Source organism: Equus przewalskii, chromosome 10 (assembly GCF_037783145.1).
Source record: "Equus przewalskii isolate Varuska chromosome 10, EquPr2, whole genome shotgun sequence".
Lineage (NCBI taxonomy): Eukaryota > Metazoa > Chordata > Mammalia > Perissodactyla > Equidae > Equus > Equus przewalskii.
This window is the reverse complement of record NC_091840.1, coordinates 47306925-47321592: the sequence shown is the minus strand read 5'-3', so window position 1 is coordinate 47321592 and position 14668 is coordinate 47306925. Positions and strand designations below refer to the sequence as shown.

The following is a 14668-nucleotide window of genomic DNA, read 5'->3' as shown; positions in this document are numbered from 1 at the left end:
TTGACCCCCCCAACCGAATACTTTATGTTGACCTCAACTTTGAGCTGGCCTCCAATCTTCACTTTGACTGCAACTCCAGCCTCAACTGTGACGTCACTCCTGATGTGGACCATAACCTTGACTCAGCCTCTGCCTTTGACTTAACTTCTACCTTAATCTAATTTTTTAATCTTTAGCCTGAGTCCAGTCTTGACCCTGACCTTCGCCTTGACCCCAACCTTCACCTTGACTACAACACCTAAGTGGTGCTTGACCTGGGCCACAACCTTGACCTTGTCCCTGATTTGACCTTAACTTTTCCCTAACCTCAATTTCGTCTTCTACTCCACATCCAACCTGAATTCCATCCCCGCCCTCATCGTTGGCCCAGCCTCATCCCCGTCCCCCACTCACCGTCTTCTCTGACCTTAGGCTTGATCTTCTCCCCAACTTTGTCCTTGTCTGCACTCCTTGCCTTCTCCTTAGCCTCGTCCCCAGCCACTTCTAAGCTCTTGACCTCTCCATTTGTTCTGTCCAGCTGTCTGCTTCGGGGACATCCCCTGAGCGTGGGGATGGGCTGAGTTGAGGGGGTCAGGGAGGGGAGGTAGATGGGAAATTTCTCAGGTGTGATCCTACCTAATCTGGCCCCCAGACTGGGGATGGGGTGAACGATGCCCCGGCTCTGAAGAAAGCAGAGATTGGCATTGCTATGGGCTCCGGCACAGCTGTGGCCAAGTCAGCGGCAGAGATGGTGTTGTCAGACGACAACTTTGCCTCCATCGTGGCTGCGGTGGAGGAGGGCCGGGCCATCTACAGCAACATGAAGCAATTCATCCGCTACCTTATCTCCTCCAACGTCGGCGAGGTCGTGTGGTGAGGCCCTGCGTTCCCTCCTCCCAGCCCTCTGGACCAGCTCTGCATCCCTGAGACGGGGGAAATGCGTGTTCCTGGGATGGGGCTGCAGGGATGGCAGGACACAGACCCTGCCCTGGCTCGAGCCTCCCAGGGTCCTGATTCATGGCGGGCAGGGGCAGGGACACCTCATCATTCTCCAGGGGCCCTGGTGCACCCCAGTCCCCAAGGAGGTGACTGAAAAGTCCCCTACATCCCTCCAGCCATAACGTTCTTCCCACTTTCAGAGTCACGCCAGATGGGAAAACTCTCCCCACCTTTGGACAGTGATGTGTTCGTGTGTACACCTGGTGTGCATGCCTGAATGAGAGGTGTATGTACACGTGTGCGTGTGTGCTCTTGTGCATTTTTGGGCATGGACACAAGTGCAGAGGATTTGTGCCAGTGTGTGATCGTGTACACACTTAGCTTCACATGTGAGAGGTGCCTGTGGGGATGGGGAGCACCTGTTTGCCTGGACACCTGTGAGTCCTGCATCTCTGCTCGTTGGAGCAAGCGTGTCAGTGTCTGCTTGTGTTGGGGGATTGTGTGGCCTGTGCTAGGTTTTTGCACATGCCTGTGAACAAATGTGTGTATGCTTGGGCACGCACTGTCCCCATGTGTGTGTGCATGCCCTAAAGAGGAGCTGTGTCCTAACAGGAGAGGCCTGAATTTAGTGCAGATGTGTCCGGCTCCAGAGGTGGGACTGGGGGCGACAGGAGTGGCCAAGTGGGAGGCAGAGCCATGTACACAGACCTCTCACTCCTGCACACACATCAGAACTAGCAGAGCGAGGCGGGGCTGCTGTGGAGACCCCGACTTGGGGTGCAAGTAGGAGCTGGACCCTCCGTTTTCTGGGGGCTAGAGCCCATAACTCTGGTTCCAGCATCTTCCTCACGGCAATTCTGGGCCTGCCCGAAGCCCTGATCCCTGTGCAGCTGCTCTGGGTGAACCTGGTGACGGATGGCCTACCCGCCACGGCCCTGGGCTTCAACCCCCCAGACCTGGATATCATGGAGAAGCAGCCCCGGAACCCTCGCGAGGCCCTCATCAGTGGCTGGCTCTTCTTTCGATATCTGGCTATTGGAGGTGAGTGGAGGGCCCCAGCCCTCAGTGGGGTTCCAGGAGCTTCCTAAGACCTTTCTATCAGTTAGGCTTGCCAACTGCAGATGGTGTGACTCAGCCTGGCTTATGCCAAAAGAAACTGTGTGGGCTCATGTAACTGAAAAGGCTAGCGCATGCCTCAGGCATGGCTGGATCCAGGACTCAGACAGTATCATTGGCATATTTTGGCTCTGCTTCAGCTCCATTCTTAGGCAAGTGCCCCTTGGGGTGGCAGAATGGCTGCTGCAGCTCTAGCCCTTATGGTCACTCCATTATAACCCCAAATTCAGCAGAAGAGAGAGCCTCTTATCATACTACTCCCTCAGTAGTATGATAAAAGTCTCAGGCCTTTTCTTGGCCTAAATGGGGTCACCTGTTTATCTCCTAGCCAATCACTGTTGCCAGAGGTTGGCAATCAGCATCTGCCACGTCAGTGTGCACCACTAGCACCAAGAGCAGGTGCTGCAAACCACATGGCTTGGAGAAGGAGAGGGTGATTCCCTGATGGAAATACAGGGCATTATGAGGAGGGAGAAATGGATGCCAGAAAACCGCAGCTGCCCACATAGCCGGTTTCCCCCTGCTCTTCCCCACAGTGTACGTGGGCCTGGCCACAGTGGCTGCCGCCACCTGGTGGTTCCTGTATGATGCCGAGGGACCTCACGTCACCTTCTACCAGCTGGTGAGCAAGTGGCGGCCGGGGAGCCTGTTAGAGTTATTTCTGAGGTAGAACTCAGCCCGGGTTGTTGCTGGCGTTCCAGCGGAAAGGGGTGTAGAGCCCTGAGGTTGGCCAGCACTGTCCCTCCCCACCCCCACACACACATACAGACATCCACCACGAAGGGGCCAGGCACCAAAGCCATGGGAGACCTAGAGATGGCAGCCCAGCCCCCGGGCCAGGAAGCAGCTACTTCCCTCTCCCGGTCATTAGTTAGGGGCGACCAAAGGGCATAACTGCCCAGGAGTACCTTTCTTGGGAAACCCCCGAACATTGAGGGCTCGGAGATATGAGCCCCTAAATGACGGGAGTTCAGGCAGAGGGTCGAACTGAGGAGATCAAGAGTGAGGGAGGGGGCTGGCCCCAGTGGCCTAGGGGTTGAGTTCAGCATGCTCCCCTTTGGCAGCCCGGGTTCACTTCCCGGGCGCGAACCTACCCCACTTGTCTGTCCATGGCCAGGCTGCGACAATGGCTCACATACAGAACAGAGGAAGATTGGCAACCAATGTTAGCTCAGGGCAAATCTTCTTCAGAAAAGAAGAGTGGAGGGAAGGAGTCTGCCAGGCTCCCTTGCTTCCCATAGCCAACATGTTTTTTGGTGAGGGGACCCACTGACCTCTTGAAGTCACCTGGCTGGCAGGTGCTCACCATGGGGCTGGCCTAGCTCAGCACAGCCCTGGAAGCAAGCCAGGAGACCCGTCAGCTGCTGTCTGTTAGTCTGTCCTTCTTTCTGAGCAGCCAGTGCATCTCCTTTGCTTGAAAGAGTCTTCACGGTGATTCTAGCAAAGCCGGCTCTGGGTTTCTCGTCTAAAGCCGAGAGCTGCAGAGATGCGGAATTTTCTTCCTCTGGGTGTGCCTGCCTCAAGGGAGGGACCCTGGCCTCCTGCTCATCCACCGGAGCGTCAGGGGAGTAGATCAAGCGGCTTCTCCCTGCACAGTCCTCCCCACCCTGAGGGTGGCATAAGGGCTCTTTCCGGGGTTCTGCAGGGTCACACCTAGGTTGAGGCAGCGCAGGGACCCTTTCCTGGCACCCCCCAGCCTTCCAGTCCAAGAGGCTCTCCCTTCTGGCTGCAGTGCAGAGCGTGGTCCCAGGCTCTCATGCCAGAGGCTGGTGTCCCCAGCCCTCGGCAGAGGTCAGGTCCCAGCCTCGGACCCCTCTGCTCAGTTAGCTGCTGTGGGAGCAGTGGAGTGCAGAGTGGGGATGTGCTCATCACCCAGCTGCTGCCTCCTTCCAGGCGTCGCTCCGTACCATCCCTTATACTGTGGACCCTGAATCTCCAAAGGACCCCCCCCCAAGCAACCAGACATTTTTTCTGAGCAAAGTCCCATATATCCAGCTGGATACCTCCTCTGGGATGTCCCACAGGCCCACTGCACCCACCAAGTCCAGAATCTATCAGCTTTCCCTCAAACAGCCCGTCTCCTCCATCCTCTCTGGAGTCCACTGCCTGCCTGGTCACCCAAGCCAGGCACCTCGGGTCATGCGAGACACACACCCCACGCCCACTACCCTTCAGCCCCCAGTCCCCTTGGTGCCACCTTCTCAACTGTCCTTGGGTCATTCCCTTCCTCATTTATCCACTTGATCACGAAATGGGTATTAGGCACCGACTGTGTGCCAGGCACAAATTACTAGGGCCGTGAGAGTGACTGAGCAGGTGGTCTCTGCAAAGAGCTTACAGACTGGTAGGGGAGAGAGCCATGGAAATGGGCAGTCACATTTCAAGGTGAGAGGTGCTTCTGCAGAGAAACGGCAGGTGGCTCTGGGACTCGCAGGTGGTCAAGGTTAGACCTGAGGTAGAATTTTCAACTCCGGTTGGAATTTCAGGAGAGGAGCCCAGAGCCCTATGATTCCTGGAGGAAGCTGCCAAAGGGCAGAGAGTGGTTATGAGCGCAGAGCATGGACCTGGGATCCAGGCTGCCTGGGTTCACTCTCTAGTTCCACCACACACTAGCTGTGTGACTTTGGACAAGCTACTTAACCTCTCTGTTGGTTTCCTCATCTGTAAAATGGATCATAACAGTCCCTACCTCCGAGGGCTATGGAGAGGATTAACTGAGTCAATACTTGTTAAGTGTTTAGACCAACACCTGCCACATAGCAAGAGCTACTAAGTGTTAATTAAGTGAAAGAAACCCAGAGGGGGCCTTGCAGGATAAGGTAAATAAGAACCAGCAAGGGAGGCAAAGAGGAGGGAGTAGGCAGAGTAGCGGCTTCACTCAAAGAAACAGGCCCCCACCCCTCTAGGGCTCCTGATGAACCCTTGAGAGAGAAGTCCCAGCCCTGAACGTCTTCTGATAAACGATGCGGGAGGTTGTACTGTGACCCACGACCTGGGGCATAATGTGTTTGTGGCAGGTGCTCACTGGCAAAACCCAGGAGGTCTGACCTGGGCTGGGCGTTTATCTGCTGGAACTTCTTGATATGATTCTGTTCACATTGTCTTCCCCGTGCACGTGCATGAAAATCTAAGCATGCACATGCTCGAGTGGGAGGTGTGTGCACTGTGTGTGTGTGTGTGTGGGTGTCTGTGCGTGCGTGTACGTGTACACTTAGGCTGTTAAGATCTGGGAGGTGGGGACTCATGGTGATAGCACAGACAGGAGCATTTGGTCCCCTTGGTCATGGGTGGGTTCAAGTTTAGGACGTTTTCTCTGCTCTGTGCTCAGCGCCAAATAAAAACGTGACTTGCCGCAAATACTGGAGCTTGGTTTTTGGAGAAAATCCCACTGTTGATTTAAATGAGATGAGATTCTCCATTTCTTTGTTAAACTAAGGAATCTAGCCAAGCCATAGTCTTCTAGCGTTTTTCATCCTGCGTGAGAGAGAAGAGGAGAGTGCCAGCGACCCCTTCTGGCTGACAGTCTCCTTACTGGCATTCACGCGGTGTGGGAAAACAAAGATGTTTTTACTGGACAGGAGGTCAGACAGCCTGTCATTTTATAGGTTTCTCTTTGAGGGTTATTTTCAAAGCACGTGGCCCCAGTTTCTAAACCCTTAGCTTAAGAGATCTCTGTGTTCTTACCTTAAAAGATGCGACTCCAGAGGACAGATTTGTATTATTGGAGAACGGAGCTGTTTAATGGTTATGAGCGTTGATACGTCTCCCCATGATGTGGAAGAGAGCAAGACGGAAGCTCTCACACATGTCCTCAGTTCAGCATCTTATCAGAGCAGGTTCTGTGGGCAAGGTTTATGCGCAGGAAGAAAACTGTCCCCTGGGGCTGCTGGGGCGAGGGCCACTTCCTTTCTCGAGCCCTGAGAGCTCCTTGTGAGTTATGAAGAAGCTGTGTAGCAAGCCTGCAGCTGGCAATTTGTTAGTCCGTGTCGGAGGTGTAAAGCAGGGCTGGGCGAGCTCGATTCCAGTGCGGAAATGGAGGGAGGTGTGAATGGGGTCTTCTTGATTAATAGTGGGTGGGGCATGTGTAGCCTCCATTTTCTCCCCACTGCAGGTGAATTCTCTTCAAGTGTCATTTTGCTGATTGGTTTTCATATGCGTTTCCTTATTCAGGGGTCTTGGTTAATCACCACCACTCCCCTGCCCCTGCGATACTCAGGGCCCCCCATGCACCTTCAGGGTAAAGCCTGGACCTGCCCCTGGTCCCAGGGTCCCATGCCGTCCTCCCCAGCCTAATGCCAGCTGCTCTCCCTGTGTCCCTCCCTACCGTTGCTCCAGAACAGTCTGCCCACTGATGCACATGCTTCTCTCCCTGGCCCCGTGCAGCCCCTCTGCCCACATCCTGGGTGAGCACCCTTCCTGGACCCTCCCTGTGGCAGTGCTTGGCCTGCTGGTTGTGCTGAGTCCTCAGATGTGGGCTGAGGGCGGAGTGAGGCTTCCCTCTTCCCACGCACCGGCCCCGCCCCTGACCACTGTTCTCCCCGACCCCACCCGACCCGGCTGTGGTGCCCTCAGAGGAACTTCCTGAAGTGCTCCGAGGACAACCCTCTCTTTGCCAACATTGACTGCGAGGTCTTCGACTCACGCTTCCCCACAACCATGGCCTTGTCTGTGCTGGTGACCATTGAAATGTGCAATGCTCTCAACAGGTGGGCTGGGCAAGAGGGGCCTGGAGCTGGGGTGAGGGGTGGGGGCTGAGGGTCAGGCAGGGCCCAGAATTGGGATCAGAGGGTCCAGGATTGTGGGCTGAGGGGCAGAGGGCCCTGGATCGGGGTCCGAGGGGCAGAGGGCCCTGGATCGGGGTCCAAGGGGCAGAGGGCCCTGGATTGGGGTCCGAGGGGCAGAGGTGTCCAGGATTGGGGTCCGAGGGGCAGAGGGCCCTGGACTGGGGTCCGAGGGGCAGAGGGCCCTGGATTGGGGTCCGAGGGGCAGAGGCCCCAGGATTGGGGTCCGAGGGGCAGAGGGCCCAGGATTGGGGTCCGAGGGGCAGAGGGCCCTGGATTGGGGTCGGAGGGGCAGAGGGCCCTGGATTGGGGTCCGAGGGGCAGAGGGCCCTGGATTGGGGTCCGAGGGGCAGAGGGTCCAGGATTGGGGTCCGAGGGGCAGAGGGCCCTGGATTGGGGTCCGAGGGGCAGAGGGCCCTGGATTGGGGTCCGAGGGGCAGAGGGCCCTGGATTGGGGTCCGAGGGGCAGAGGGTCCAGAAGAAGGTTTTGAGAGTCCTTGGGGGACAGAATTGGGATCAGGAGACAAAGGGGCCAAGATTGGGGTCTGAGGAAATAGAAGGGCCAGGAATTGGGTCTGAGGGGCAGAGAAATGGGGTCCAAGCCCTAGGAGAGGCTCCTGGGGGCTGAGCAGAAAGTAGTGACACACCCATCCGGGCTGCACTGGCCTCCCAGAAGGGCTCAAGTGCTTAGGCCCAATTAAGGAAATGCTGAGGCTCGGGCCGCCCCTTGCACCTCCACGTGGGCAGATGGGTGGGTGCCTACAGCAGGGCCTGCCTGCATCCTGGCCCGAGGTGAGTGCCCTGTGCCCTTGGCAGCGTCTCAGAGAACCAGTCGCTGCTGCGGATGCCGCCCTGGCTGAACCCCTGGCTGCTGGCGGCCGTGGCCATGTCCATGGCACTGCACTTCCTCATCCTGCTGGTGCCGCCCCTGCCTGTGAGTTGCCGTGCCACCCACTCCCCTGCGCTGGCTCCTGGGGTGACAGCGTCCATATCCTCTGACTTAAGGCCCTGGGCTGGTCACTGGCCCTTCTGGGCCCCTTTGCGATGGAAACTACCTGGAGGACTGGGGGAGGGGAGGTCTGAAGGTGCTCAGTGCCTGCAGCCAGTGCTCAGACCCGGGCCAGCCACCGTCCTCCAGGTGTGTCCCCTCTTTCGAGAGCGCCCAGACTGGAGGAAAGAAGAGGTGGAGAGTCTCCCAAGGCTGGGGCCGGAGGAAAGACTGTGCTCTTTCCCGGTGTGGAAGCCCTCCCGTTTCCCAACAGGACCAATGGGATTTGGTCCTGTGAGTGAGGGCCGGGAGGGCACTTCAGGCAGAGCAAACAGGTGGACAGAGATCTGGAGGTGGGACCTCGAGGGGCATCCTGGACATGCTCATGCAGCACTTGCTGTGGCTGGGCATGTGAAGCGGGCAGATTGGAGGGCACTGGCCAGTCCTTCCTTTAACGAGTCCGCCCCCTCCAGCTCATTTTCCAGGTGACCCCACTGAGTGGGCGCCAGTGGGTGGTGGTGCTCCAGATATCTCTCCCTGTCATCCTGCTGGACGAGGCCCTCAAGTACCTGTCCCGGAACCACGCGGATGGTGAGTGCGAGGCCCCACCCCCGACCGCCTCCCCGCCTGCCTCTGCTCTGGACCGCCCCCCCCACCCCACCCCGGGGCCATGCAGGCTTCAGCCTCAGAGGGAGGGGTTCTTGGATCGCCCAGTGGAGGACACGAAGGGGTTCTGGCAGCCGTGACACATGGTGCCTGCAGGGTCTTGTGCTGCAGGGGTCAGGGCCCCAGGCTCACTGGGCAGCCAGCGGGAGCACTGCATCGGGCCACGCCACCTCGCTCTCCTCACTTGCCACCAGCCCTGCATGGCCAGGCCCGCTGTGCTCTTCTCTGGCCCTTGGCCTTTGACTTCTCTGAATCCGGCCTGTCTTTATCCAGGCATTCTCAGGACAGTCTCCCAGGCATGGAGTGGGCAGCAGCTGACCACCTCCTGGACCCCAGACCACACCGGGTTGGCCTCTTTGGTGTCACCTTGTGGATGGGTGGAAGCAGGGTTCTCTGTTTCTGAGTTCACATCTCTGAGTCTGCCTTAACCCAGGAGCAGGGGACAGAATGGCAGGAGTTGGGGGTAGGGGGCAGCGTGTAGAGCAGGCTGGGGCCTGGCATCCTTCTGCCTGCCTCTGCCGGGCAGTGCTCAGCGGGTGGGCGACTGAACCTCCCCAGACCAAGGGAGGCAGCATCATTCTCAGTTCTCATGGCACAGCTGCCAAGAGAGGGAGGAAGCTGGGGCAAGAGACTTGCGGTCCCTGGGAGTTTGATGGAGGCAGTTGCCCCGTGGCCAGGCGCTATGACTGGGGTTAGGCCCAGCAATGGCTGAGGCCTGCACTGGAGTGGCTGGGTCCTAGAGGGCCACCTCTGGCAGGAATGTGTCCTGGCCCCAAGGGAGGGTGCCTGGGGGGGGGGGGGTGCTATAAATAGATCACGTGCCTGTCATTCCACAGGGCCCAAGGCAATCAATTGAACCCCATCTCCCACACTGGCCAGCCCTCCAGGGCACGGCAAATATTTCTTCTTATTAAAAGGCCAGAAAAAGTTGGCCTTCTCTCTCTGGAGAAGCTGGCCCACCACAGGTCTGTCCAGAGGGTGACTAGACACATGTGGGGGGGCTCACCCGAGTGTGGAAGTGGGTGCTCAGCCACAGCAGGGCCCCTTGGAGCCTGTGGGTGGGGTAGGGGGGAGCTGGACCAGACATTCTGTCTCCTGCGTGGTTCTTTCTGGTCCACCCTCTGTGGACACTCCAGGGAGGTGAAGAGGGGGAAATGGGTCTGTCGCCTAAAACTCCATCTGTGAGAGCCAAGGCATCCCCAGCTCCAGCTGGAATATAGGGGTAGTCTGCTAGAAGATCCACTGGCCAGCCGCGGCCACGGTAACTCACCTGCAAAGCCAGGCCTCCTGGGGACGTGGCCACTGGGCCAGCTTCTCTGTCATCCTCAAGCGTCTTCCTCAGCAACCGTAACTGCCAAGGGGTTCAACACATTTTCTTGAGAAAATGTAAAAGTGAGACAATTTCTCAGCCAACGGGGAAAAGCCTGTCTTGGCCACTGTCCAGCACTGGCTGCTGGACGGTAGAGGATTCCAGGCCCGGGTAGAGGGAGCAGACCCCTAGCAGAGCTGGAGTTGGGGGTGGTCTCTAGGAGAGGTGGGGTTTGAGCTGAGGTTGAAAGAGAAGGGTGGAACCTGGTGGAGAGGGGCTGGGTGAGCATGGCCTGGCATCTCTAGGGGGACTGGGGCTGGGAATGCAGGGGAGAGAGGTGAGGCCGGAACATGGCAAGGGCCTCGAAGGCCAAGGTAAGGACCCTGGACATTCTCCTCAGGGCAGTGGGAGCCACAGAAGGGTGGAAGTGTAGGAGGGGCTGGTGCCCATGGAGGACAGACAGGAGGGGGTGAGAATAAAGGCAGGGAGGCTGGGGAGCCGTGTTGAGCTGCTCTGGGGGGCAGACACTGAGTCCAAGCCCAGGGTGAGCTGGTCCTGGGCAACGCCTCCACCTCCACCTCCACTGTTGACCTGAGATGTTGACCATGGTCCCGGAGAGGTTTGGCTTGAAAAGTGGTGCCCTGCTGTCAGGAGCAGCTGTGGGGCCCACAGGATGGACTCAGGCTGGGCCTCTGTGGCCACATCTGAGAGGTGGGGTGGAGTGTGCCCGCTGGAAGCCCAGACGGCTCTGCTCCGTGTAGCTGCAGTCCCTCGGGCCTCCTAAAGCCAGACGGGGCGTTATGTTCCCAAGCCAGCCTAGTGGCCTTTTAGGGAAGTTCTCCTGAGGCCCGATGCTCATGGCTCCCCCATGATTTACAAGGGATGTGTCCTGGGGAGAAATGTGGATGCTGGGTCAGCCCCAGGGAGGTGGGGGGCCTCCTGGCTCTCCCCAGGTGTGGCTGAGCAGCTGTCAAGCAGAGGCCTGTGGGCTGGGCTAAGGGGAGGGGAGGCCTGGAGAGGCTGAGTGGGGACAGATCTGGGAGGGCCCAGGATATGAGGCGGGCTTGGAGTTTATGCTGAGGGCAGCGGGGAACCATCAAACGGTGTGATGACCTGGGTGTGTAATGTGATGCCAGGAGTAGTAAGGTGATGGTGAGGTCAGATGGGGCTGAGAGCAGAGTTGAGAGGCCTTGAGGCCTCGGCAGAGAAGGCAGTGGAGGAAGAGATGAGCTTGAGAGATGTAGGTGGTGAAATCAGCAGGCCTGAGTTTATGGGATGGGCGAGGAGTCAAGGACACCCCAGCTTCTGGACCTTGTGATGGTGAGCGGTGGTTCCCCAAACTGAAACCCAAGAGAAGAACATGCATTGGGGTGGGCTGGGGGCATTGGTGGGACATGTGGAGTGAAGGAGGCCTGGAAGACATCCAGAGGAATGTGTCCAGGTGGCAGCTGGGTACCTGGGGCTGAGGAGATGCAGTGGGGCTGGGGGCTGACTGAGTGATGCCGCAGGAGAGTGGGGCTGTCCTAGAAGAAATGGAGGATGGAAGGGACCAGAAGGGACACACATCTTAACATCCTCTCGGTTTTTGTTCTAGAAGAAAAGGACCAGAAGTGAGTGCTGGAAGCAGAGTGGAGTCTCTCGTGTGTACCTCAGACTGATGGTGCCCAGCGTTCCCCCCCACTCCCCGCGCCACCACCATGCTCGCCCGCTTGCTCACGGGGCCCTGCTGAGGCCGGAACAACCACCTCCAGGCCCAGGCCTGGGGTCTCTGTCCTTGCCGTCATCTGCCTGGGGGCTCTGTAGTTTGTGTCTCTGAGACTCTCCTGGGGAGTTCGCCCCTGAAGCTCCAGCCCAGGAGCTGCAGCTGGAAGGGGCCTGCCCAGAAGCCAGAGCTAGCCGCAGACCCAGAGAGGCAGAGCCCTCCACCCCCAGATCCACAAGCACATTCTGGAACCTCCTCCCCCTTGCTGGGAGACTGGGCATTTTCTTGGTGACCAGTGCCTCTGCACTGACGGAGGACTCCTGGGGGCCACTGTGACCTCTCCTTTAGTGCCTGATCTGTGGCCTGGTTGGCCAGGGATAGTGGGAGAAACATCTGGGCCCAGCTGTGCACAGCAAGGTCAGGCAGCCCCCGCACTCTGCTCTGCTTCCACAAAGTCGGCTCATGAGGGCTTGAGCTTGTTTCTGTTTATATGTGCAGGGAGTTGAAGGGTCAGAGGGGGACAGAGGAGTGGAGGAGGGGGGCTGAGCATGGACCCCCTTCCTGGGAGACAGCCAGCCTGCCTGCCTCAGATCGGTGCACTCCCAAACTCAGGTTTCTCTGTCCTAAGCACACAAGACATGCTATCCCAGTGTTGCTTGCTCTGCCAAGCAGGGACCGGATGTACCCAAACATCCTTGGGTCTCTGACCACTGTGGCCTCCCACCCTGACCCAGTGCGCAGCCATCTCGCGGTCTGCACAGGGGGGTGATTCTGAGTCCCCTGGACTCTTGGCCTAACTCTTTGCCCCCAGTCCCATACACTTGTGAGCCAAAAGGATGCCACGAAGAACGGCCAGTTACCCAAGGGCACTTCCTCTCCCTCCCTCCTTGCTGGAGGAACTCATGTCCACGTGGATCATGTCAGATCATAGGAAAGAGCATTTGCTGGACAGAAATAACTCAGCTTTTGCCCCTTTGGCAAGAACTAACTAGGCATAGAAGAAAACTGAGTAAATGACTGTGTCCTCGGCCTCCTAGCCAGTGTATAAAGTGATTATATGTAAATCAAGACTCATGTCCCCATCCAGGTCCCCAGAATCTTGCAGACAGATGGGCTTCACTTTCTGTGGCCCCTTCCCCCACCCACTCCCCTCTCGCACAGGTTCTAGGGGGCCTGTGCGAGGAGCAGAGTTGGGGAGGGCACCCCTCGTGCCCACAGAGATTCTCTGCTGCTTTTCTGCTGGGGGAAGGGAGGTCTCGGGGGTGGCAGGGTCCTGTTCCCACCTGCTGACGTGCAGTTTGGTAGAGAAATAAAGGTTGAATGTCTGGGGCAGCGGAGGACCATCAGTGTCTGCTTTCCTGGAGAGTGGTCCCACCCTCTGCCCACTTGGTGTCTGCCTGGGCCCCACCACCGGCACCCACCCCCATCCCGGGAAACATGAGCAAAGGCGGGGCTCCCGCATCACCAGCCAGGGGTCATGGTCTTCCTCTGAGACAAGGCTGAGGAGAGGTGCTGATTCAGAGGGACAGCACTCGACAGTTTGTGAATGTGTTCAAAGCCTGTTATGCATATTACAGTTCACATGTCACCATTGAGGAAACAGGCTGGGAGGGGTTCCTGACTTGGCCTGGGGCAGGGCGGGTCCTAGAGCCTGAATGTCAGGGGCCCCTTGCACCCACAGAGGGGCCCATAGCCCTGGTTGTTCTGTGGCTCCTGTGTCTCCCTGAGGTTTCTCTCTTGCTCCTGTCTCTCCCCTCCTCAAACCCCAGGATACCATCCACCTCTTGTCCTTCCAGGCCCAGCTCAAATGCACGTCCTGAGGCTTCCCTCAGCTCACCTTGTCCAGGGGCCTTTGCGACACTGCCAAGATGAATTCCTGACTTGCCCAGGTGGCCCTGCCCTCTGGGAGCCAGGGCTCTGGGGATGGAATAGCCACGTCCCCCTATCTCATTTCCTTTGAAGGGAAGACCTGCTCATGAGGCTCCTCTATCTAATCCTCTCCCCAGCTGCCCTGGGAAGGGGACTCAGGCCTGCCCACAGGGCCAGAGCCAGGGACCAACCACATAATTTGTGGGGTTCAGTGCAAAATGAAAATGTTGAGCTCTTTGTTCAAAAGTTAAGAATTTCTTAACAGTGACAGCAGAGCGCTAAACCAAGTGCAGGGCCTCGGAGCGCAGGGCCCTGTGCAGTCGGCAGGTCACACATGCATGAAGCCAGTCGTGACCAGAGGAGACAGGACCGACTCTTAGGAGCTCCCAGGTTTTATTTGGGGAGGGGCGTCAGGTTTGGGCACACAGCTCACCGTGGGAGCCAGGGATGGGCAGAGGGATGTCCCTTCTACAAGGTCCAGCTATAAGAGCTGTCACATCACAGAACCTTTTCCTGCCCCTCATCTCCCAGGGTCCTCAACCAGCTCCAGGAGACGGGACAGGCAGGGGTTAGGGCTCCAGTTTACAGATGAAGGGCCTGAAGCCCTCTGAGAGTCTGACCGTCTAGCTGGCCTCCTGGTGGGCAGGCAGGGTGTGGCACTAAGTTGGGCCTGGGGGCTTGAGTAGGAGGTCACCGGGCTCCAGTGCTCCCAGCAGCCCCTGGGGCTCATGGCCAGGCCTGTTTGGCCTCCACCCCTACCCGGGCCTGCCCAAGTCCAGCCTTGTCCGGCCCACAGCATGGGGCCCTACAGGCCAAGATGGGGCGGCCAAGGTAAACAGCGGTTTCCTACCTCACGGCCGCTCGCCCTGGAGGGAATTCCGGGGCAAGCCCGGCACACTTCTCACCGGCTAGGGGATGGCGGCTGCCAAAATGCTCACAGCCTCCCCTGTCCCCTCCAGAGGCCAGGCCTATGCTCCCCATGCTGCACTCCTCACAGGGGTAGGAGGGATCCTGTTGGGGCTGCACTGGGAGACATGGAGGAGTAAAAACAGAAAATGAAGACATACGTCCACACAGACCTGAACCTCAGTGTCCGTAGCAGCTATATCCATTGTAGCCCCAAAATGAAAGCAGCCCAAATGTCCATCCGCAGGGGAAGGATGAACAAGCTGTGGCGTGTGCATACAGCAGAATACTCTCAGCAATAAAGAGGAGCATGCTGCATATGCAGCAGCATGGATAAGGCTTAACATTCTTGTGCTAAGTAAATAAAGCCAGACCCAGAAAGAGCTCAAACCACATGATGCCACCTTCATGTT

At 58.0% G+C, this 14668-nt stretch overlaps 1 protein-coding gene across 5 annotated transcripts in view; it reads left to right on the top strand.

The window, feature by feature from the left end:
• Nucleotides 1-12812, top strand: part of ATP2A3 (ATPase sarcoplasmic/endoplasmic reticulum Ca2+ transporting 3) — a 34474-nt gene extending 21662 nt beyond the window's left edge. The window contains exons 15-22 of one of the 5 annotated variants that reach the window (XM_070560910.1): nt 632-852; nt 1757-1959; nt 2571-2656; nt 6607-6740; nt 7632-7749; nt 8277-8394; nt 8743-8815; nt 11376-12812. In XM_070560910.1, coding sequence (XP_070417011.1) covers nt 632-852; nt 1757-1959; nt 2571-2656; nt 6607-6740; nt 7632-7749; nt 8277-8394; nt 8743-8815; nt 11376-11436 — 1014 coding nt within the window. In that variant the 3' untranslated portion in view covers nt 11437-12812. Of the gene's footprint in view, nt 1-631; nt 853-1756; nt 1960-2570; nt 2657-6417; nt 6741-7631; nt 7750-8276; nt 8395-8742; nt 8816-11372 lie in introns of those variants that run through there. The other 4 variants (XM_070560909.1, XR_011523172.1, XM_070560912.1 and 1 more) reach the window with 4 other exon arrangements.
• Nucleotides 12813-14668: the final 1856 nt, after the last annotated feature.